General features: G+C 51.2%; 2 protein-coding genes across 2 annotated transcripts; both read left to right on the forward strand.

The window, feature by feature from the left end:
* Window positions 1-1,043: 1,043 nt before the first annotated feature.
* On the forward strand, window positions 1,044-3,804 carry LOC102731025 (C-C motif chemokine 14). The gene is made up of 3 exons (XM_006750049.3): window positions 1,044-1,270; window positions 2,989-3,103; window positions 3,595-3,804. The coding sequence occupies exons 1-3, from the start codon at window positions 1,072-1,074 to the stop codon at window positions 3,683-3,685; spliced, it is 405 nt and encodes a 134-aa protein (XP_006750112.2). The 5' UTR covers window positions 1,044-1,071; the 3' UTR covers window positions 3,686-3,804.
* Window positions 3,805-5,769: 1,965 nt separating this feature from the next.
* Window positions 5,770-9,515, forward strand: CCL16 (C-C motif chemokine ligand 16). Its single transcript, XM_006750050.2, has 3 exons — window positions 5,770-5,926; window positions 8,489-8,609; window positions 9,018-9,515. The coding sequence occupies exons 1-3, from the start codon at window positions 5,854-5,856 to the stop codon at window positions 9,148-9,150; spliced, it is 327 nt and encodes a 108-aa protein (XP_006750113.1). The 5' UTR covers window positions 5,770-5,853; the 3' UTR covers window positions 9,151-9,515.
* Window positions 9,516-17,477: the final 7,962 nt, after the last annotated feature.

The following is a 17,477-nucleotide window of genomic DNA, read 5'->3' on the forward strand; positions in this document are numbered from 1 at the left end:
CAATACATAGCCTGTGAACTGCACCCTAACAGGAACCACATGTTAGTCACAGCACTCCCTCTGAGGTGTGTGGACATGGCCTCAGAATGGTGTGCAACACAGAACTCTGGTCCACCCTGAATCAGTGAAGCGTACTAGCCATCCCTGAACCGGGCATTTTCTAGGTACCCATCAAGCTTCTCTGTAACAAAAGTCAGAAACCAAGAGAGGGCCCCAAAGCTCAGAAAGGGATCAGACTAAAGGCTTTGCAGAAAAGCCACACTAGCCAGGACACTTACAGAGACAGCTTAGTCAGGGCAAGGGGCGGGGGGGGGGGGGGTTCCGATGTTTCCCCAGGGCATAGCAGTTAAGAACACAGACTTGGAAACTAGACTGCCCAGGTTTGAACACTGATTCCACTTATCAACTGTCAAAGTTTGGGTGAGTTTTTTATACTCTCTCTGCCTCAGTTTCCTTAACTGCTGATTTAAAGATTAAATGGGCTAATATTCCTAAAACATTTGGGACAGTGCCTAGTGCATATAACCATTATGTAATGTTTGCTAAATAAATTATCTACTGAGCATCGTGGCACTTCTTCACCCCAGGGTACGGTGAGAGGGTGGTGATAAGCCTGGGAGCTGGAGGTTCTGCCTAAGTGTTTAAGTGAGGAGTTCCTAGCCCAGATTAGTAAGACCGGACTTGCGGGGCTCCAGCCCTCATCCTGGTACCCCAAATCCCCTCTGATCTCCAGACAAACAGATCCTGAACCTCCACACATGGCCTTGTTCCAGGCCCAGGACTGGAATCGGGCACAGGCCATGTCCCAGCCTTGAGGTCTTGCACTAAGTGTGCAACAGTAACCCCAGGCCCTGTGCTGTGGCCTACACCAAAGGGGGGCTTATATCCAAGGAGTTAAATTTATTCCCACTAGGGATGGAAGGCAATTTCCTCCCTGAAATCTTGGCTCTCCAGGCTTCCCTTACTCTGCCCTCAACAAACGTTCAGGATCTGAAATTGCTGAGGCATCGTTACTCCCTACTTCCCTTTGTCATCTTAGTTCCCTCATTTTAAAAAAAACATTTTGCCTTGATGATCATTTCTCAACACCTCCTCAGCCCAGGAGCCTCCGAAGTCCCTACCAGAGCAGCTCTCCTCCTGCAGCAGCTCCCCACCAGGAGGATAAAGTTCTCCCCCACCAGGAGGATGAAAGTCTCCATGGCAGCCATCTCCCTCTTCGTCATCCTCCTCGTCACCTGCGCCCTGGGGCGCAAGGCTGAATTCTCCTCACGTGAGTGCAACACCTTGTATTCCTTCCAACCTGGCCCCTGTGGGGAAAGAATCAGGAGTAAGGTTGCTGGGGATATAAGGAGGAGGGGCTCTCGAAGGAGGTCTGGGGTCTTCTGAAACTGGTTTCGTCCTCGCCCTCCAGGACCAGTCTCCCTGCCCACCAAGGCCATGGAGTGAGGCCTGCCTCTCCACTCCCTCAGTTCATCTCTCTCTGCCATTAAGTAAGAGTGGCCCAGCCCATCTGGGGGACATTATCCCCAGGGAGATAGAGGAGCAGTTTGGGGGGACCCTCAAAAACATCTGTCTGCTTGCCTCCTGAGATTGGGGCCACCTGCTTCCAGAGTTAGCCCCACCCCGCAAGGGCAGCCTTGCTTAGGTGTGCGCTGAGGGGAACCACGAAAGTACAGGTCCATCTCGCCACCCTTTCCCAGCTTATTCCTCAGGATGAGCTGCCTTCACACACATCCAAAACTATGCCTCACCCCTCAATTTTACCTCGTCTCCTTTTCAGAAACTGGGAGGGAAAGAGAGGAGGCTATTGAAATAAAGCCGGTCTAACGTTAATGAGAATCTGGGCAGGGACCAGAGGACCCCTTATCCCATTCTTTGGGGAGGGAGGATGATAGCTGGGTAAAAGACCAGGCCTTTCCCTTCCCACCCACGCATGCAGCCGCCCTGGTGACCTCGGAGGCCACTGCCCGGACACTCCCAGTCCTATCCAGGTTGGTCCCATAATGTGCACACCCCCATCCCTCCACTCCATGACCATGGTGCCTTCTTGTTTCTCCAGGGCCCTTGGTCAGAAATGCCCTTCCTGCTACCTCCATAAGTCAAGCTTGACTGAACGTGTGATTTCCACTGTCCCCCTCCCACACCTCCTATGAGAGCCATGGAATTGCAGAATCAGAAAATAACTGGGCAGTTCACCTAATCCAGTGATGTTTAACATTTTTTAGACAGTGGAACCCTTCTTCAAGCAAAATCTTACTCAGAAACCTAATATGTAAAACAGCAAAAAGGGCCAAAAGGGATACTATCCCCAAAACTCTACTCCTAATGCATCAGTATCTCTGAAAGAGACCCCGAAGCCCCAAGACCCCCAGGGAGCTCAGTGTAAAAACCACCAATCCAGTCCAACAACCTCATTGACAGATGAGGAAACTAACAGGGGAATAAAGTTGCCATGGGCACAAAGCCAGAAAAGGCGAGGGGAGGTTGGGATCTGGGTGTCCTGACTCCCTGTCCTTGTCTTGGACCTTGGTGTCAGCTTCCTTCCCTCTTTGCAGGACAGGGGTTCCATGGGGACAAAGGCAGAATGGGCAGATTGGGAGGGGCTGGGTCTGCGTGCCCAGCTGGTGTGTGTCCCTGTCCCTCATGGAGATTTCTTCCAAATATCCCTCTTATGTGGAACATCTGTGCGAGCCTGCCCCGCAGGGCTGGTGTGTACTCACTAAGAAGACTTGGGTTTTGCTAATCTTCAAACCAGAGTTGAAGGTCATCAGCCAGTCTTTCTAGGGGAGGTTGAAGAACAGGAAGGAAGGTGATTGCCGATGCAGGAGGAGGGAAAGAGGAGAGAATCTGCACAATCCTATGTCCGAATTCAGCGGGGCCACCTCCTCCTTCCTTCCCTCTTCCACGCTCTGGAGTGCAGGAGCACCCAGCAGGTCTGGCCTCTAACAAAGAGCCCAGGCTCAGCTTCCCTCCATCCTCTCTCCTCAGGAGGACCTTACCAGCCGGCCGAGTGCTGCGTCGGCTACATTGCCCACGCAATCCCACGTCACCGGATCACAGGTTATTATGAGACCAGCAGCCAGTGCGCCAGGCCTGGCATTATGTAAGTGGCACCCCGCACACCCCACTGGGGGGCAGGGAGCCCGCAAGGCTGGGGGTGGGGGAGGGAGGACCCAGAATGGGGACTCCCCAGAGCACCTCCCAGGTGCAGCAACAGGCAGTAGAGGGGCAACCCGGGGGGCTTTCTGGCCTGGCTGAGCCTGCAGGGAGCAGGAGGAAGAGGACCCCATGGATGGGGAGGCATCAGGGAAGGAGATGGGGAGGGGGGCACGTCCAAGGGCAGGGGGAGCACGGAGGAGATGGGGAGGGCGGCACTTCCAAGGGCAGGGGGAGCACGAAGGCTAGATGGGCCCAGGGGGACCCTGAGGGACTGGAGAGCATGTCTCAGAGAGGAGACTGGCCTTGAGCTGCCTCTAGCAGAGGAAGGAGAAGCAGCCTAGGTGGGTGAGGAGTTTGCTCGGGAGGGCTGACCGGCTTTCACTTCCCAGCTGCTGGACGCCTCAGTTGGTAACCCTTCTCCCTTTTGCTCCACAGCTTCATCACCAAAAAGGGCCATTCCATATGTGCCAACCCCAGTGATGCCTGGGTCCAGGACTACATCAAGGACCTGGAGAGAAATGAGTGACCCAGAGTGGTGGAGAAGGGCACAGCTGGCCATCTTAGAGAGAAGAGGCCACGGCCCCCCTCTCAGCCCCAGCCGCCTCTCAGGAGCTGCCTTGCCTTGAATTAAAGACCTTGAATTCATGCCCTCCCTGCCCTCACTCATTTCTACTGAACCTACTCATTGGAGCCCAGCCCGTGTGGCACCCTCGGCATCAGTCTTTGTTCTGCAGAGGTGTGGTCAGCCCTGGGTGCGAAACAACAGGTCAGGGCCTGTGATGGGGGTACACAATCATCATCAGGATGGTAACAGACATTATCTTAGCGCTTCTACCTTCCCAGCAGTCTGCTAAGTAGCCTGTGCGTATTATCTTATATAAACTACACAAGTGTAAAGCTAAGAGTTATCACCTGGTTTTGCGGGTAAATCTTCATAAAACCTTCTTCATAGCAGCCAAACTTCAAAATCCTTTGTTCTGAGCAGCTCCCAAGGCCCTTGTTCCCAGCCATCTGGGACAAGAATGATTTGGGGACATATTTTATCCAACCCTTCCCCTCCACTTACATACATCAGGTTGTACTCTATTGTTAGAGCCATTTTGTGCCCTCCACAAGGCCTAACAGAAAGCCTGGCCTATAGCAGGTGCTCAGGAAATGGATGGATGGATGGATGGATGGATGGATGGATGGATGGATGGATGGAATGAGGCAGGAATCAGGAGGAGGTTATGCTCCATGAATAACACCCAGCTGCCCCCAAAGGCTCTCAGACCCATCTTCAGGGTTCGAGGGGGAGCTCTGCATACTCAGAGGAGGAGCATGCCCAGTGTAGGCGCTGTGGCCATCCTTCCCTGGCCAGCGGCCTTCCAAGACCAGGGCCAAGAGGAGGCTTGTATGCTAAAGGCACAGCCAGGCTTCTCCAGACCGCCCTGCCTCCATACATAGCAGCCAAGGGGTACCCCACAGACATACCCTCCCTACCTTCATAAAAAGGACAGCTTCCCCACCACTAACTGCCTTGAACCCAGCAGGACTAAATACATTATACAACTTTTCCCTTTTTATGAGCAGTCATGCCAAACAGCAAGCCCCGTAAGGGTCTCAATCCGCCCCTGCCTCCCTCTACTCTTCATTTACTGAAACACTCCCCCCTCTGCCTCTAGAGCTCACAGTCCATCCACAGCAAAACCCCCTGTATCTTCCATCTCTTCTCTGAACTCTGCCTTCAACCCCAGGAATGGGGTCCTGAGGCAGTCTGCAGAGAGAAGATGCTGAGGGACAGGTTAGCCCTGGTCAAGGCCGGGGACCCGGAACCCGGAACTGTGGGACACAGAAGCGGGTTGTCAGGTGCGTGTGCGGTTGGAGCGTCCTCTGCTGGCCATAATTGGCCACAGCGGCAGGTTGGAGGAACCCATACCGCGGGGACTCAAGAGGGATGGCCAACTAGACCTAAAACTGGTTCAGAGTCCAAGGTCCAAAGATAGTAAAAAAAAAAAAAAAAATCAACAAACAAGCCAAACACCTCAGCAATAAATGAGGACCCAAGATCAGCACATTGTTTTTCTCTATGTATTAGTAACGTAATCTGTGACAGGAAAAATTCTGAGCTCAGTCATGTGTCAGACGGGGGATGGGGGACATCGTTTTCAGAGGCCTAAACCCTACCCCTTGCCCCAGTCTGTGCACTCTCTAATCCTGCCTTATGTTCACCTTCCCAGTGATGGCTCACCTGGGGGAACTGGGGTGGCTCCACCCTCCCTCCACCTCCCCCAACATAGAGACGGCTGGCCCATAAGGTGGTGAAATCACACGGATCCGGTTTTCAGAACTGCCTGCCTCCTTCCTCTGTGACCTGGGAGAATTTCTTTAACCTCGCCAAGCCTCGGTGGCCTTCATTTATAAAACAGAGTCATAATCTCCGCTTCACTCCTGCAAGGATTAAGTAAAACAGGGCATACAAGGTGGCCGACACCCAGCGCGCACGAACCACTCACTCCCTTTCTCCACTCCTCTCCTCCTGAACTTAAATCTTATTAATTCACCTGCGCCAGGCCCCGCCCCCCTTTCAGCAAACACTGAGGGAGGCCCCTCCTCCCTCCGCCACCCGCTCCGAAGTGGTCAGAGTCCAGAGGGCCGTGAAGTCAGAGTGGACGACCAGCTTTTCCGCTGAAGCTGAAGGGCCCCCCTGAGAGGATGAAGGTCTCCGGGGCTGCCCTCTTTCTCCTCATCCTTATCCTCACCACTCCTGCTTTGCACGGCCAGTCAAGTGAGTCCACCTGTCCCTGTAGGGCAGGAATGAGAAGGGGGGACAAGGTAGCTGGCAGTGAGGTGATGCCAAGAGCCCTCTCACGTCTGTCATCAGCCGCAGGGCCTCCCCTCCTGCAGGCACACCTGCTGTCCGCAAACTCTCCCCTTTGCAAGTAGAGCTGCGCTGGGGTCCCGACCCCTTCTGGGGTCATCAGGCAGTTTCAGGAAGCTGGGTCAAGGTCACATCAGGGGTCCCGAGGTTGGAGAACAGGAATGATCATTTAGGGGGAGCCAAGGAAGTAACAGAAGAGATGATAATAAACATGAGCAATGAAAGGAGAGCAAGACAGGTGCTGCAGATGCTCTGGGAGAGCAGGACGAAAAGCGTTGGGGAGGCGGCTAAGCCCAGGAGTGAGGACTCTAAACCTAGACACCCCTTCCTTGCAGTGTCTGGCACAGATTGCTGGGACTATCATGGCAGCCGAAAGAAGGCCCAATGGGACGCCCAGGTGGGCATATGAGAATTTCATGGCCTCTACACCCATTCCCCAGCTCAGGTCTGGGGAACGGGGATAAAGTCCATAGAAAAAGTCCACATAGAAAAAGGAAAAGTCCATAGAAAAGAGGAAAGGGGTTGAAAGGTTTTGGAGCCACAGGATGCTCGGGACCTATGGAGAACAAGGTTGGTTTAACCCACTTTCTACCCCTGACTCAACCACCATTTATGAAAGACACCACATACCCACCCCAGGGTGTGGTGCCCCAGCCCTTCTTTTCTCTCTAAAGCTACCCCGGGCATCTGGTCTGGCCGGACTCTGCCTGTATAAACTCTCAGGGGAGCAAGGGCCACCCACACCCCATGTAATCTGCCCGTACACTCTCAAAATGCCCCTGAACTTGGTAAACTTTGCTTGGAGTACCAGGGTCATGGCCATCGCTATGAGCAGAGCTGCATCTCGTGGGTGGCAGGAGGCAACAATGCCCTTAGGGAAGGTCAAACAGACCGCTGCAGTGGGTTCAGTCTTCCAAAAAGAGAAAATGGCCCACGCAAAGCATGGATCGGCCAAATGGTACTCTCGAGATATTCCAGTCTTGGCCACCAGCTGGAAGCAAGGGGTCAGGCTGCAAGGGGATTTGCACTCTGCAGTTTTGGGGGCTGGGGGAGGTCTCTGCCTGTCCTCCTATGTGATATCCCCAACTGATGAGCAGTCAGGGGAGCTCAAGGGAAACACGGTGCTAACAACCAACTGAGGCCAGCATCCCGTCAGCATCAAAGAGAAGTGGGAAAGTGGCATTTCCGGGCAAGAAGAATGGTCATTCCTACCATCTGCTCTTAATGATAACAAGCGCTGACTGAGCCTTTCTATGTGGCAGGCTCTGAATTAAGGGCTTAACCACCATTTTCTCACCAACCCTCACCCTGATCCCAGGACATAAGCATTTTTTACCCTCATTTCATAGATGAGGAGACCTAGAGAGATTTTTAAAATTTGCTCATGATTCAAATCATTTAGTCAAGATTCCTATTCAAGATGTCTGACCTAAAGCCTAAATTAGAACACTTTCTTCCTGCCCTAACTTCTCTGGCTCATTGCTCATCTCACCCTCCTCCCTGATCCCAGCCCCTCTAATGCCTCTAGGATAGAGTCCACACTCCCCTCCAAGGAAGGTGTGCTGGGCCTCCCCTCTCTCTCTCTCTCTCCAATTTCAACTTTTTTTTTTTTACATTTTTTTTATTTTCTTTTTTTTTAAGATTATTATTTATTTGAGAGAGCATATGAGTGCGGTGGTGGGGAGAAGGGGCAGAGGGAGAGGAGAAGCAGACTCCCCACTGAGCAGGGAGCCTGACTCAGGGCTCGATCCCAGGAACCCCGGATCATGACCTGAGCTGAAGGCAGATGCTTAACCTGAGCCACCCAGGAGCCCCAATCTCATCTCCTTACATCTTTCTTCTCGCATTGCATTCCAGCCATCCGCATCCCAACACAGAAGCTTCCCCCACCTTTAAGCCTTCATACCTTCCTTTCTCCCAAGCCCCACAACCCCTTTGTTTCAATCCTGCTCAGCCTTCAAGAATCAAGCCATGCACTTGCGTGCACACGCGTGCTATGGGACTTCCCCAGCCACCCAAAGCTGTTTCCAGAGCACCTTTTGCCAAATTCTATTCTATCCCAGAGCACATGCCACTGTAATATTTTTCACTCTTCCTTTTCACCCTGACTAGACTGGGAGATACTCGAGAGTAGTGACTGTGTCTTCCTCGTGTTTTTTGCCCCCTTAGAGCTTGGCATGTAATAGGAGCCCAATACGTGTTTGCCAAACCAAGCCCTGGTTCACCAGCAAATGTGAATAACTGAGGCATTTGCACTTGATGAAACTCAGTGCAGAGGCTGGAGGTTCTACATGTGTGTCCTCACCTACTTTTTCCACTTTCTCTGTTACCTGTCAAGCTGTCATCAGTCTCTGCTAACAGATGGCTTTGCCATGAGAGGTGTGGAATGCAAGGGATGGGGGATGAAGGTAGGCAACCATGGGCTCCCTCTACACCTACTTGGCTCAGCTTTCAATGTGATTCCCTCAGAAAGTCCTGAGTCGTTGAACAGTTCTCACACCTGCTGCCTGAAGCACCATGAGAAAGTAACGCCAAAGAAACTGGTGGTGGGATACAGAAAGGCCCTCAACTGTCACCTGCCGGCAATCATGTAAGCATTCCCTGCAGATACTTCTGTGGAGGCGGAAGGGGAACCCGGGGCGGGAACGAGATGCACAGAACCAGGAAGTCTCCATGCGAGAAGGAGGGGAGTCATGATTAAGGACTCGGGCTTTGACTCTCACAGGGAAGGCCTGGGTTGAATTCTTGATTTTGCCACTTAGAGCTGTGTGGCCCAATAAATGGCAGCCATCTTGGCTGAGCGGGGAACAGGCTGAAGCCGGGATGACGAGGTCTAGAACCCAGACAGGGAGGCCTTCTGAGGGAACTCAGGTGGGGGAGGCCCAGGGAGGCAATGAAGAGTATGAGGCAAGCCGCAGGTGAGCTAGAAATGGGGGAGCATGGACTGGACCCCCCACCCCACTCCGTGACTGCTGACCGTCTAACTCTGCCTCCACAGCTTTGTCACCAAAAAGAATCGAGAGGTCTGCGCCAACCCCCAAAACAAATGGGTCCAAGAGTACATCAAGGATCCCAATATACCTTTGCTGCCTCCCAGGAACTTGGCCCAGGTCAAAAGCGTTAGGCCTTAGGAAGGCCACAACATCACAGCTCTCCATGACCATCAGGCCTCGGTGGGAGTCCAGGTTTGGGAAAGAAAGGTGCAGTCCTGTGAAATGCAGGGGAGGGTGGGGCGTGTGGTCTGAATGACAGTCGCAATCAGAGATGCTAATTAAAAGTATTTCAGGGGCGCCTGGGTGGCTCAGTCGTTAGGCGTCTGCCTTCGGCTCAGGTCATGATCCCAGGGTCCTGGGATCGAGCCCCGCATCGGGCTCCCTGCTCCGCGGGAAGCCTGCTTCTCCCTCTCCCACTCCCCCTGCTTGTGTTCCTGCTCTCGTTGTGTCTCTGTCAAATAAATAAATAAAATCTTAAAAAATAAAAATAAAAGTATTTCAAACGTTCTCAATCTCTGGAGGAAACGCCAAAGTTAAGGGGGACAGGGATACATGCATTCTTAATACACAGAAATACATATTTCACATCCTTCTTCTCACTCTTTCAGTGCCTCACCTCACACCCACACACCAGCCGTCCCAAATAATTATGCTCGGCTTCCAACCGGCCAGAACATCTCTGGCCTCTGACTCATCAAAAGCCCCACAGAATTCTTGATTTTCCTGTCCATCTTTATCCCTTGACTAGATCTCTTCTTCTTCTTCTTTTCTTTTAAAACATAGCTGCTTTTTTTTTTTTTTAAGCAGGCCAGAGTGGGAAAATAAGGATAGCTATTAATAATGTTAATAGTTTTTGTCCCTGTCACAGAGGTTTTGCTAGATCCTCTGATGTGCGGCTGTGTGGTCTTCCCCAGGCGGGGCCGGAACAGAGAGAAGCAGGGATCTCAGCTCCCACGCTGAGCCACGGGCACGAGTCACACGCGTCTTGTCTCCAGGGCTTACCCAGGTTGCAGCACTGTCAGGGGCTTCATTCCTTCTTAAGGCCGAATAATGTTTCATCGTGTGTATGTACCACATTTTGTCTACTCATTCATCCATTGGTGGACGTCTCGCTGTCCATACCCCTTTCCTTTACATTAGCCAAGGTTAGGGGATCTTAGTTTCTATTACTTGTGCCCAAAGCACTTTAACTTGTACGGTGACTCATCAGTCTCCAGCTAGGGGCTGGAGGCAGGTAAGGGTCTGAGGCTCTGACGCACATGCTTCCTGCTCCCGTCCCTTCACAGGGAGCTTGCATTAGAACCTCCTGGACTGGGAGTTCCTGCTCCTTGATCCAGGGATTTCTCTCTACCCTCCCTGCTATCAGAGCTGAGGTGTTACGGCTGAATATGATCAAACGCCTCCCTCTAGTAGCTCACAGCCCAGGAATGCCAGAGTCACTAACAAATACGATGCAGTCAGGCCGGGACCTTTGCTTGCAGAGGCCAGAGTGGACATGGAGGGGTGGCAGGCCTCAGACTGACACAGGAGCCAGAACAAGTTCAGCATGTACACCCAAGGCAGCAGGAAGTTTCAAAGTCCTGAGCCAGCACCAGGGTCAAAATCAGGCAACCAGAGTTCAAAAGCCTAAAGGACAGGATGGGGATGGGGCTGAAAACAGGAAACAAAGGCCAAGGCCAGGATCCTGACAAGCTGGACAGGAAACGTTGTTTGTTATCTCTCTCTCTCTCTCTCTCTGGGTCCATCAGAGTTCAGAGGTGAGAGGTCAGTATGAAAACCTAATTGAAGGTCTATCTACAAAGTCAAAGTCCCATCCTAGCACATCATATAAAGCTTGCCAGAAACTCCCAACGGTTTAACACTGGAAATACTTCCCTCTGGAGCTTCCAATTGTTTTTAAAGAGGGCTATTCCTAGTCTTTTCAAGGTAGATATATGCCTGGCCTTAAACTCTCTCTCTCTCTCTCTCTCTCTCTCTCTCGCGCGCGCACACACACACACACACAGGACCCCCTCCCTGGGACACACAGGGGTCTGCCAGCCCTGATCATCCTAAAGCAAAAACCTCACCCACATAAACCAACCAGCTCACATGACTGTCAGCCTTGTGGGACGGGGCGGTGTGGGCGGGGAGGGGGGATTGATTGGGAGGTGGGGGGTGGAAAATAAGGCCTAGAATAGTGGGTCACTTTCACTGCTAGGTCCGAGAAAGGCCTTCGCCTCAGGACAGGTGAAGACCACACACAGCAACATGGGGAGACCAGTGGGTAGGACAGGAGGGCACGCACACAAAGAAGCAACTGTGTGTAGTACAAAGAGAACTGACATGCAGGGAAGAGGTCTGGCCACGTGTCCCTCTCCGTGCAGTCATTTCCTGCACCATGAGGATTTGAACCAGATGATGGATGTGCTGAGGCTAGCTTTGGCAGGTCAGTAAGAAATGCCGTGTGGCCTCCAGGAGGCCTTCGAAGATAGGCCAGGTGAACATGCCTTTCCCCCCAGAGAGGACATATGTCCGTGCACGTGTGTGAGTGACCAGTGGAGAGTCGTCAGCAGCCAGAACGAGTATTAGCAGGACAGGGCTGATGCTCCAAATTCAGAAAGGCAAAATCTAGGTTCAAATCCCAACTCTGCCATTTACTAGGATACCTTGAGCAACTACTAAATCCTTCTAAGCCTTGGTTTCAACGTTTATAAAATAGGTCAAATAACAGGACCTACCTCCAGATGTGGAGACGGGTAGGAGAATGCTTAGCACAGAGCGAGTGCTCCGTAAATGAGCCTTATTATGCCGGCATCTGACTTTTCTTTAAGACTGTAGAATGTAGGACAGAAAAGAGCTTTCTCTCATTGTGAGATAAGGGAACCACCGTTTAGAGAAGGAACAGTGACTTGCCCAAGGCCACCCTACGAGTCATTGGCAGATCTGGCATTAGAACTGGGGGCCATATTTTAAACAGAAGAAACTTCTGGTCTCCATGAGGCTGAGGACTGTGTGAGTAAGGGGAAAACTGGATCCACCCCACAAAGAGAGCAACAGCTCAAGGTCTGAGAGCCTCCTTTCCCGTGATCTGGGCTCCCGAGACCCTGACCTCCGTGTGGCTATCCTGTGATTGCTGCCAAGGAGATTTTGAGGAAGAAACAGGCAGACACAGGGAGGGACGCTGTATCATTCCAGAGCCTGGTGTTACCAGTGATGGTCTTTACCTCTTTGAGCCAAGTTTCCTCGTCTGCAAAATGGAGCTGACCCCTTACAGGGCTGTTGTGACAATCCCCAACTACAAGGTCTGGAACAAGCACTATAATAAAATGCAAAATGTTGTTATTCTCTTAGCAGCTAGAGAAAGAATCCCTTTCATGGAGGAAACAACCTCTGTTAAGAAAATGTTAAGGCAGGAAAGTCCCCCAGGACAGGACTACAGACTGGGGCCCAGACCAGGGGAAGGGGTGAACCAAGAGGAGGTTCTGTGTTGCCTTTGAGAGCCAGAGAGGGGTGGGGAGAGCAGCAGGGGAGTGGCTAGAGCCAGTGCAGGGAATGCTGGGACCTTCCTCTTCCCTGAAGCCCTCAAGAGTCCCATCAATTATGCAGCTCCCCGAATACTTGATGTGAGTGGTTTGGGGGGGAAGCGATGAGGGGGATCACTCCCTGCTGAGGTTCACATGGCTGTGAGACAGGGCCAGTGCCCTAGAACAGGGAATTAGAGATTGAGAAATGTGAAGTCAGTCCTTGGAAAGTCACAGAAGTCTTGCAGAAATTTTGGATTGCCCTAGATGGTAGAACTTGGGGAGGGGGGTGTTAAAAAGACTCCCAAGCAGTTCTCAAGATCCCAGGACATGCCCAGGGTAGCTACTTCAGACTGGGTGGTGAGGAAAGGCCTCACCAAGGAGGTGACGTGCAACCCAACAGCTCAATGACGGCCGCGTGAGGAATAGAACTTTCCGGGCAGGGGACACCACCAGTGCAAAACGCTGGCCAGGAACTAGGCTGGGGTGCAGGAGCAATGTGGCTGGAGTATATGGCCGGGAGAGCGGATGAGGAACCAGGAAGGCACGAGCAGGACAAGGGTACTTTGTAAGCCAGAGTAAGGGGTGTGGGATTTATGTCAGGGGAGGTGGGAAGCCCTTAGGGATGGTGTTAAGCAGCCAAGTAGCATCATCTGATCCACCTGTTTAAAGAAAGCTGGCTGCTGTGCAGACACGGATTCCTGGGGGCGAGGGAGACCCGTCCGGACAACCCCGCAGTGATCCAGGTCACAGGTGAGGGTGGCTGGGGCCAGGGAGGAAGTGGTGAAGGTAGATGAAAAGGAGATTAGGGAACCGTTTGGGGGACAGAATTGAAAAGAAATACTGAGAAAGATTTGGGCTTGAGCAACTAGGTGGATGTTGGCACAAGTTCTAGAAATGGGGAAGCCTGAGGAGGGAAAGCACGTTAGGGAATGGAATCAGGATAGGGACATGACAATTTTGAAAGTCCCCCACTTGTTAGGCGTCTATGTAGCCATCCCGGGCAGGGAGTTGGTTGTGAATCTGGAATGCCAGAGAAAGGTCAGGCTGGAGATGTAAAGCCATGGGACCAGATGGGGTCAGGCAGGAAGGGGATGAGCAATGGGTTCTGGAGCACTCTTAGAGATAGAACAGAGCACGAGCCACACAGAAGTGGGAGGGAGGAGTAGCCAGTAAGATAGCAGGAAATCCAAGACAGTGTGGTGCCCTGCCGGCCAAGAGAAGAAAATAATTCAAGAAAGAGGAGGAGTCAAACGTGATGAGTGCAGCCAAGAGTAAAAGAGGAATAGAGAAATGGCCATTGGATTTGACCCATGAATGTCCAGTGACCTGGACAAGCACGGACAGAAGCCCATTCAAAGGGGGTGAGAGAATGGGGCTATAAAAGTGGGGATCAGGACTCTACATAGGTAACTCTTCTAACAGCTATTTTGGGAAGGGAAACAGAATTTAGGGTTGGAGCCAGAAGTAGGAATGGGCTCAAGGGAGGATTTTTTTTTTTTTTAATGTGGGAATTTAGAGTGCGTCTGTGTGTGAAGGTGCAAAGTATTCAACCTCTCTGAGCTTCAGTTTCCTGTGCTGTAAATCAGAGACCAAAACAAACACCTACAACTGCCGGTTATTAGGAGAATCACACCAGTTAATATATGCAAAGTGTCCAGTCCTGTGCCTAGTTCACAGCGGGTCAGCACTTAAGGCTCCCATGCCAGAGAAAGAATGCTTGCACCCAGCAGGTTCTCACTGGTAAAGGAAAGAGGACGGTTCTCAGTTTCCACATGGCCCTTTACAGCAGAGGAATAGCTGGGGGAAAGGAACCATGTCGTGAATGGCAGGATCAAGAAGTCGTTTGTGAGCGCAGCGGCTTTCACCCTAAACACACACTCAGAACTTCCCACTCCCTCCCCCTTGCGTTCTCCCCAAAAAGGAGCCTTCCCCTCCAGACTCTGTAACATGGGGCTTCTCATCTGAAGCACAGAACACAGACGATTTGAGGGACTGTTTTCTCAGTTCTCCCAAGGATGCATAGCCAGCACCACCCTAGATGCAAAGGAGAGAAGTTAATCCATTATATCCAATGCAGGTCTTTGAACAAACTCAGTTAAAAAAAGGCTGCCTTGAAGGCAGGGACCACCACTTTGAATTTACCCTTTGCACCTAGTAGGCTTCACTAAATGTCTATGCATGAAATTCACACAAAGGCCTTGGGCTGGCTGGACAGAAGGTGTGTTCAGAACGTGCTTCGGGGCCTCTTCGTTCAAGTGCCCAATTCAAGCCTGACCTCTCCAGGAAATCCCCCCACAATCCATAATTACTCTCAGCCCTAAAGGGCTCAATGTGATGAGCCCTTTAGGCTGTGAGTCGGGGTCAGGTCAGAAAGTGCCACCATGGAGATGGCATGTTAAGCTGGGTCCTGGAGGCTGAGGGTTTGCAGCCACCGCAAAGCTGGTCTAGTCTGACTTGATCTTAGGAAAATTAGTGGGCAGTGCCACCCAGTGGTTAAGAACGACAATGACTAGACTCTCGGATTCCTTAAAGGGCTCACCATGTGGTTGTGTCCAAGAAGCAAGATCAGCTTATGCATAATACATAAACCCAGCTGCTGAGATGGCTCCTTCTGGTGCCCATGCCTTCCCACCTCCCTGATTTCTCCCCTTTTGCAGGGAGCTGGGGCTCTCGGTCCCCACCTAGGCGAACAGATAAAGATCCTACTGTCATAGAGCTTACATGTTAGTGGGGAGAAAGAGAGATACACAAATATACACAACATGAGGCAGTGATAAATTCTACAAAGAACAAAGCCGAGTAAAGGTAACAGCGAGGAGTGCAAATGGCAACTTTGTACAATATATTTGCTAGAACCCACCACGAACAATTTAACTTAATAAACTTGTCACCTTAGGCTCTGCTTCCCGCCCAGAGGGCTGCACACCAAACACATCTAGTAAACTGATCATTCTACAAATAAAAGCTATAAACTCCAGACAAAATGTTTAAAATACACAAATAAAGAGCACAAGAGAGTGTACAAAAGCAGGCAGGTTTTAGAGGCTAGAAATTGGAGTTGGCTACAGGCGTGGAGTGAGTTCCTAATTTTTGTGGTTTGGGTTTGATGTCGAGCTCACCCTAAAAACCTTTTCAGGAAAACCAAAGACCAAGCCATTGACCCTGTCAGGCCAGGCTCGAATATCAGAGTTTGTACAATTTGTCAGGAAGACTGACACACAGATGTCGGAAGCAACCCATGGTTACCTTCACCTCATTATAATACTAAAATCTCTGCCCAGGGAGGAGCACAAGCCTCATTTACATAACATGCAATGCATGTATAGGCATGTTTCCTTAAGATGCATGCGTGACCTCGTGCCCGACTCTACATATAATGTCAAGGCTCCTCTATCTAAATGTTTTGAAATGCAAGCAAGTTTAGGAAGCTAATACATTTATTCTGTTGTTCATTCACACCATCCTGAGAGAAGGAAAGTTTTGAAAAATAGATGAGAGTAATTATGGACTGTGGGGGGATTTCCTGGAGAGGTCAGGCTTGAATTGGGCACTTGAACGAGGAGGCCTGGAAGCAGAAGGTTTTGGAGAGGAGAGGTACCCATTCCCACCACAATCCAGTTCTTATCCCAGCCTCTGCAGACAAACTCCTCCCTCCCCAGTATCACCTGGGAGGTATCAGTAGGGCACGTCCCACCGGTAAGTAGGGCCCAGAAATAGTGGTCTGCTGTTCTAGGATCCTCAGAAGCTCCCTAATGCCCCCAGAGGGCCGTGGAGCCTGTCAGGTACCCTCTGGCTAGGGCCTCCTAGGGACATTGACCTCCCAAGTAAAGTCCTATTCTCCAGTCCAGCAGCAGGGTCTGCTTTCCCAGCTAGTCCAGCCAGCCCTTTCCAAATCCTTTCCAAGTGAATCCTGCTTGCCCTGCTTTGAACTGAGCTAAGAATCAAAATGACTCCCGTCATTGGGCATCCTTGGACATAATCAAGACTCCAGCTCTAGGTCCACAGCCCCTGGAGATCTGATTAAACTTGGAGCAATCCCAATACCACAGCACTGTGAAAGCCCAGAGCCCCTCCCAAGATTTCCTCCTGTTCCTTTGGCTGGTTTTCTCGCTCTCTTTCTCTCTCCAGCCTCCCTGACCAATCAGGAGTCCCACACAAATTCAGCAGCAGACCTCACTTTGCTGGAGCCCCTCCCCAGTAACCTGCCCCTCGTTACACGGCCCCAGGAAAGAAGGCAGGGCCAGTGCCTCCTTAGAAGGAGGAAGATATAATGGAGAGCCAGGTAGAGAAATGAAACCCTGCCCCTTCTACCCCCAGAGGAGTAGGCAGAAGAACAGGGGGCAGGGCTCAGGCCAAACAAGCAGATAGCAATGTGCCATGAAATTCTCTCTTCAGCAAAGAGATTGGAGGGAAACTTGAAATCAGAGATGCTTGCATTCAGCTTTAGTAATTGTGGTGCATCCCAAATAGTGGAATATTACACAGCAATGAAAAAGAGCAAACCACCAATAAACACAATATGAGTGAATTTCATAACCATGATTTGGAGCGAAAGAGTCAGACCCAAAAGAGTACATACTATATATGAAATTCAGGGGAGTCACAACAGTCATAGACATCAAACAGTGGTTACCTTTGGGGGATGGATATTCACTACAAGAGAACATGAAGGAAACTTCTGAGGAGATGAACACGCTCTTTATCTGCATCTGAGTGATGGCTACATGAGTATATACATGTTTGTTAAAAACTCATCAAGCTAGGGCCAACTGGGTGGCTCGGTCAGCTGAGCATCCAACTCCGGGTTTCAGCTCAGGTCCTGGTCTCAGGGTCATGAGATTGAGCCTTGCATTGGGCTCTGTGCTCAGTGTGGAGTCAGCTTGGGATTCTCTCTCCCTCTGCACCTCCCGCTCGTGCTCTCTCTCTAAAATAAATGAATAAATCTTTAAAAAAAAAAAA

The sequence above is a fragment of the Leptonychotes weddellii genome, chromosome 15 (assembly GCF_054177405.1).
Source record: "Leptonychotes weddellii isolate Sample4059 chromosome 15, ASM5417740v2, whole genome shotgun sequence".
NCBI lineage: Eukaryota > Metazoa > Chordata > Mammalia > Carnivora > Phocidae > Leptonychotes > Leptonychotes weddellii.